Below are 6095 nucleotides of genomic sequence, written 5' to 3' on the forward strand. Positions count from 1 at the left end.
TTGCAGCCCCGTTCCTCAGCATTCGATGCTGGCTGATGCCTGGGGTGTGTGTCTGTGTGACGTCCCTTCTGACGCGTTCTATCAAAGGCCAAGCGTCCTTCTTGGTCGGCTGCTTTGTCCCCAGAGGGGCACTGAGCGACCCGGCCTTAGAAATCCGCAAACTGAAAAAGCAAAGGACTCGGCGCACACTCTCATTCTCCAGGGAGCCAAAGGCTCCTACAGGCAGAGGGTGGACGCTCGCTCACCCAGAGCCCAAGCACGTTCCAACAGTCGCTCGAAACCACCAACGGCTGCGTCAGAGGCCCGCTGCCGGGCACTGCAGGCAGCTGTAACGAGACGTTTCCTGTTTTGCTCCTGAGGGCGGTACCACCATTATGTTGGGGGGGGGGGGAGAGAATGGGGTTTGGACATGCCCCAACTTCCTGTGTCATTCCCCTGGAAAAGATAACGGCATAAACATCCTCCCAACGTTGCAACAGTTAGCCCCACCCCACCCCCGTTTGCTCTGAGCCCCTATCCGTCGACAGCTTGCTGAGGACTAAGGGGCGGGTGGGAACGAGATAAGAGGTTTATAAGGTTATGCATGGCGACGAGGAGAACTGTTTCCCCCTCTCCCAAAACACTAGAACTCAAGGGCATCCTGTGAAACTGACGGGCAGTAGGTTCAGGACGGACAAAAGGAAAGACTTCTTTACAGGGAGTGGCTAAAATCTAGACTTCGCTGCCAGAGGACGTGGTGATGGCCACAGGAATAGGGGGAGTTGAAAATTCGTCGATGCTTTGGAGGGTGGACTTGATGGCCTTGTACCCCACCAAAAGCTTTGAAAGGGGATTAGAAGATTTGTGGAGATGTCCATCAGCAGCGACTGGCCGCGGTGACTAAGGGAACCTCCATGTTAAGATGCAGTCAACCTCGGAATACCAGTGGCAGAAGGCAACATTGGGGAAGGCCTCGGCCTCTCTGCCATTTGTTGGCCCTCCAGAGGAACTGGCTGGCCCCTGTGTAAGATGGGAGGCTGGACTAGAGGGACCCTCCCTGGTCTGACCCAGCAGGGCTCTTCTGATGCTCTTATCAGGGGAAGGCCTTGGCCTCTCTGCCTTGTTGCTGTCCCTCCAGAGGGACTGGCTGGCCCCTGAGTGAGACGGGAGGCTGGACTGGAGGGAAGGCCTGGGCCTCTCTGCCCTGTTGCTGGCCCTCCACAGGAACTGCTTGGCCTCTGTGTGAGACGGGATGCTGGACTGGATGGACCTGCACTGGTCTGATCCAGCAGGGCTCTACTTCCGTCCCTCTGCAAGGTCTCCCAACCATCCTGCTTTGACCCGTTTATCTGGAGATGCTGGGGATTGAACCTGGGACCTTCTACATGCCAAGCAGAGGCCCTGCCACTGAGCCAGGGTCTCCGGTCAAGGTCTTTCCCGTCACTTCCTGCCTGGTCCTTTCAACTAGAGATGTCGTGGACTGAACCTGGAACCTTCTGCGTGCCAAGCAGAGGCTCTGCCACTGAGCCAGGGTCTCAGGTCAAGGTCTTTCCCTTCACCTCCTGTCTGGTCCTTTTCAACTGGAGATATCAGGGACTGAACCTGGGACCTTCTGCATGCCCAGCAGATGCTCTGCCTCTGAACCACAGTCCAAACACTGCTCCCATCATCCCTTTGAAGCAGTCAGGAAATCCAAAGGAAGAGTCCTTCTCCCAACACCCCATCAATTTACATAATTTTCCTTTTAATTTAAACAAGATTTTGCTCTCTTTTCTTGAGCAGTTCATCTCTGCCCAGCGACGGGCTAGGACTTCAGCAGACGAGTTCGCTCCGGCGTACCCGGCGGGAAGCACCTTTCGCTCCCGGCGGCCTCCCCGGCCCCTGCCACAGAACGCTATGGGAGGTCGCTGTAGGGCAGCCGGTAAGGGTACAGCTGGCGGTACCGCACGTCGTGCCAGAGGAGCTTCTCTTCCAGGAAGGAGACTGTGTCCAGGGTGAGCACCAGCGTCTCGTGCTTCAGCATGCTGTGCACGTTCAGGCCTGCAAGAGGGGGGGAAAGAGAAGCGGGTGCTGAGGGCCGGAGCCACGGGGGACGACAACAAGCCGGGCCCCCTCCCTTCCCAGGGCATGAGGGCCAACAGGGACCCCGATCCTGAATGGTGCTGAAGACGGGAAGGATTGTTATACAAATAGATTCCCCATTTTAAAAAATGAAGTCAAAATGAGGAGGAAGGTCATCATGTTTTAATTGCAGCCAAGACACCTGAAAACAGGCCATGGGTGTCAAGCATGTGGCCCAGGGGCCGAATCAGGCCCCCGGACTTGGAGGGCTTCCATCAGGCCCGCAGTGGAACTGGCCATCTTCTGCCTCCAGTTCTGCTGCTGCTGCTGCATCATAGCTTGCTTCGCCAGACTCTCTCAATCGCTCAGCCATTTCATGTTCCCCCCTGGGTCCTAGACTCAGAACTCTGAGCGTGAGATTTCTGTGGTGAATGTCGATAAATCAAAAGTAAGTTTGCAGCTTACAGAGCTAATGTTTTAAGCATGTTTTTATTTTAAGTAAAAAAAAAAACCTTTGTGTCCTTTGTAAAGTTTATGTCTCAGCTACATGGCATGACGTTTTATGACACACAGGGCCCGGCCCAACAAGGTCTCCTTTATGTCAGATCCAGCCCTCATAACAAATGAGTTCGACACCCCGGAGTTAGGCCAAACAGCCCATCAAAAATGACTGCCTTCTGAACACAATCGGGAAGTACATGAAGTTTTATACTTGAAATGACATAGCCGTGAAGATAACATTCAAAAAGCATAGTTGGTTACAAAGGACAGTGCATCATTTGAGTAAGAGTCCACTCACTGGTCAAATAGGAAGAGAGGTGTGTCTACATGATATCTTAAAATGTTTATTTAACCTAACCTGAATAATATCGGCCAAGGATTCTTCATACCCAAACCCCGCCCTTCACTCAAATTCTCAGAGTGGCTCACAATCTTCTTTCCCTTCCCCTCCCCACAACAGACACCCTGTGAGGCAGGTGGGACTGAGAGAGCTCTGACAGAAACGGCTCTTTCAAGAACAGCTCTGACTGAACTTGGGACTGACCCAAGGTCACACCAGCAGCTGCATGCAGAGGCATGGGGAATCAAACCCGGTTCTCCCAGACTGGAGTCGGCGCACTTAACCGCTACACCATGTCGGGAGGAGAACCGGCAGCTTCCATATCCAACACCAACCTTCCCTTCCCCACCCGTCCTGACCCCACTCACCTATCGCTGGAATGACCGTGATCGTTTTCAGACGACTCGCAGCAGACTGGATGTTCTCCGGGATCTCGTTGCTGCCAGAGAGGGAGGGAAAGAAAAGTCTCAGGGGAGGTCCAGGTTCTCGTGGCCTGAAATGTGATCGACTCCCACCCCCCGTTCCATTCTGGCCCAATGTACGGGGACGTGGGTGTCACTAGGGCCGCCCGCGGGTCGCTGGTGGGAAATGCCCGCATCTGGGCAACCAAGCTCGAGAGACCATCTTTATTATTTTATTCATTTAACTCATATCCTCTCCTCACCCAACGGGATCCAAAGCAACTTACGCCATTCTGCTCCGTTTTATTGCAATTCTGCAGGGCCTGCGAGACGGAGCTCTTCCACCAGGCACTCGAGTGAGAGCCACATATAATATCTAAACTTAAAATCAGAGCCTTACCCCCTGGAATTCTTACCATCGGCTATTACCCACTATTGACTGACACCTGTTTGGATAATACTCGGAAGTTGTTGTTCGCTGCCTGATGTGCAAGATCTATGTATAGCACTTCAGAAATTGTGATGTGATTTTATTCGGTTTTTTAAATTTTTAGGTAAGCTGCCCTGAGCCTGCCTCAGTGGGAAGGGCGGGGCAGAAATCTAATTTAAAATAACAATAATTTTATCCTCACAACCACCCTGCAAGGTGGGTTAGGCTGAGAGCATGTGGCCAGCCCACGGTCACCCAACTAGCTACCATGGCAGAGTAGGGGATTCGAACCTGGGTTCCACGGTCACCCAACAAGCTACCATGGCAGAGTAGGGGATTCGAATCCTAGTCTAACACTCTAACCACTATACAACGCCAGTTCTTGTTCTGTTAGAAAAGTAGCTCAAGGTCTTTTAAGAAGCTCCACCAACTACGACAGATAAGGGGCTCTTCAAGGGAAGTCTGGCCACTGCCGGGGAATTTCTCTTCTAGAGAAGAAGAAGAGATTGGATTTATACCCCATGGCCCCTCACTACCCGAAGGAGTCTCAGAGCGGCCTACAAACTCCTTCCCCTTCTCCTCCCCACAACAGACACCCTGTGAGGTAAAAGAAGAAGAAAGAGAGATTGGATGTATACCCTGCCCGTCACTACCCAAAGGAGTCTCAGAGCGGCTGACAAACTCCTTTCCCTTCCCCTCCTCACAACAGACACCCTGTGAGGTAAAAGAAGAAGAAGAGATTGGATTTATACCCTGCCCTTCACTACCCGAAGGAGTCTCAGAGCGGCTCACAATCTCCTTCCCCTCCCCACAAGACACCGTGTGAGGTGGGTGGGGCTGAGAGAGCTCTTTCGAGAACTGCTCCTGAGAGAACAGCTCCGAGAGAACCTGTGACTGACCCAAGGTCACCCCAAGCAGCTGCAAGTGGAGGAGTGGGGGATCAAACCCGGCTCTCCCAGATTAGAGTCTGCGCTCCTAACCACGACACCAAAGAGACACCCATGTTCCTGGCACAGGTGTGAAAACCACAAAGTCGGAGGAAGAAAAACACCTTAGCCCCAGCTTAGCGTGCCACGGCCAAACCCAAAACTGTCCCCCACTCGCTCCAGAAGAAGAAAGCAGTGAAAATGTTACGCTTCCGCAGCTCCGACCTCCCACCACAAGGTGGATCCACTGCAGGGGGGGGGGTTCAGAATACGCTCACTGGGCAGCCAGCCAGAACCTCAGTCCTAACCCCCCCAGTGAGAGTCCAAAGCAAACTCACACATCCACAATCAGCGCCGATGCCCCCCAGCGCCTGTAACGGGCCAGGTCCGTCAGATACTGGGGGTCTGAAGTTGGTATCTCCAGAGAGTCAACAATGCACAGGTTGTCCTGGGGGGTGGGGGGGGGGAGAGGAGGGAGAGAAAAAGTACACATCCACAATCAGCGCCGATGCCCCCCAGCGCCTGTAACGGGCCAGGTCCGTCAGATACTGGGGGTCTGAAGTTGGTATCTCCAGAGAGTCAACAATGCACAGGTTGAGATTTAATCATAGAATCACAGAATCATAGAGTTGGAAGGGACTAGTGTTCCCTCTAAGCTGAGTTAGGGTAAGCCAGCTTACATTTTTTTGGCCTCCGGCTTACACATTTTTGTCTTCGCCCAGGAAGGAGGGCTCCAGAGCAAACGAACTGATGCAGTGGAATGCAAGACGGAGCTCTTCCACCAGGCTTTCAACCAGGAGCCGCCACGAATAGTTGAAAGGTAGAGAGCCCTGCCCCCTGGAGCCACTAACAACAGTCTGTGATCGCCGCACAGGGATAGATCTATGGACCGATCACCAGTGTTCCTGAGAGAACAGCTCCGAGAGAACCTGTGACTGACCCAAGGTCACCCCAAGCAGCTGCAAGTGGAGGAGTGGGGGATCAAACCCGGCTCTCCCAGATTAGAGTCTGTGCTCCTAACCACGACACCAAAGAGACACCCATGTTCCTGGAACAGTTTTGAAAACCACGGAGTCGGAGGGAGAAAAACACCTTAAAGTTGTGATGTCCTAGATTCTGCTCTGTGATCCACCCTGAGCCTGCTTGTGGGGAGGGTGAAATATGAAATTATATTATATTATATTATATATATCTAACAGCCAAGGTGCCCCCAGCGTGCGGACATCTAAAGCCACACATCGGGGGAACCTGGGGGGCAGGGAGATTTTCCTGCACATTTGGGGCAGTCCCCAGGTGTGCAGAAAAATCTGAAATCTATAAAAAAACTACAGGGGGGATACTTAAATCCCCCCAAAAGTAAAGGAGCGTTCTCTGCGCGTGCGCAGGGAACGCAATTACCAATAGGAAGTGGGGCAGAGCTATGCAGGGCTTGGTGCCATTGCGGCTGTCCTCGTTGT

The 6095-nt window shown here is 53.0% G+C and overlaps 1 protein-coding gene across 2 annotated transcripts in view; it reads right to left on the bottom strand.

Annotated features, from left to right (window-relative positions):
• Positions 1 to 1749: 1749 nt before the first annotated feature.
• The window catches only part of MRPL4 (mitochondrial ribosomal protein L4), a 17992-nt gene continuing 13646 nt past the window's right edge, over positions 1750 to 6095 (bottom strand). Inside the window, exons 7-9 of one of the 2 annotated variants that reach the window (XM_015429330.1) lie at positions 4977 to 5086; positions 3250 to 3320; positions 1750 to 2019 (exon numbers count right to left, since the gene is read on the bottom strand). In XM_015429330.1, the coding sequence (XP_015284816.1) occupies positions 1874 to 2019; positions 3250 to 3320; positions 4977 to 5086 (327 nt within the window). In that variant the 3' untranslated portion in view covers positions 1750 to 1873. Of the gene's footprint in view, positions 2020 to 3249; positions 3321 to 4976; positions 5087 to 5127; positions 5237 to 6095 lie in introns of both variants that reach the window. The other variant, XM_015429331.1, reaches the window with a different exon arrangement.

This window comes from Gekko japonicus, unplaced genomic scaffold (genome assembly GCF_001447785.1).
Source record: "Gekko japonicus isolate JY-2015 unplaced genomic scaffold, Gekko_japonicus_V1.1 scaffold5583, whole genome shotgun sequence".
NCBI classification, from domain to species: Eukaryota; Metazoa; Chordata; class Lepidosauria; order Squamata; family Gekkonidae; genus Gekko; species Gekko japonicus.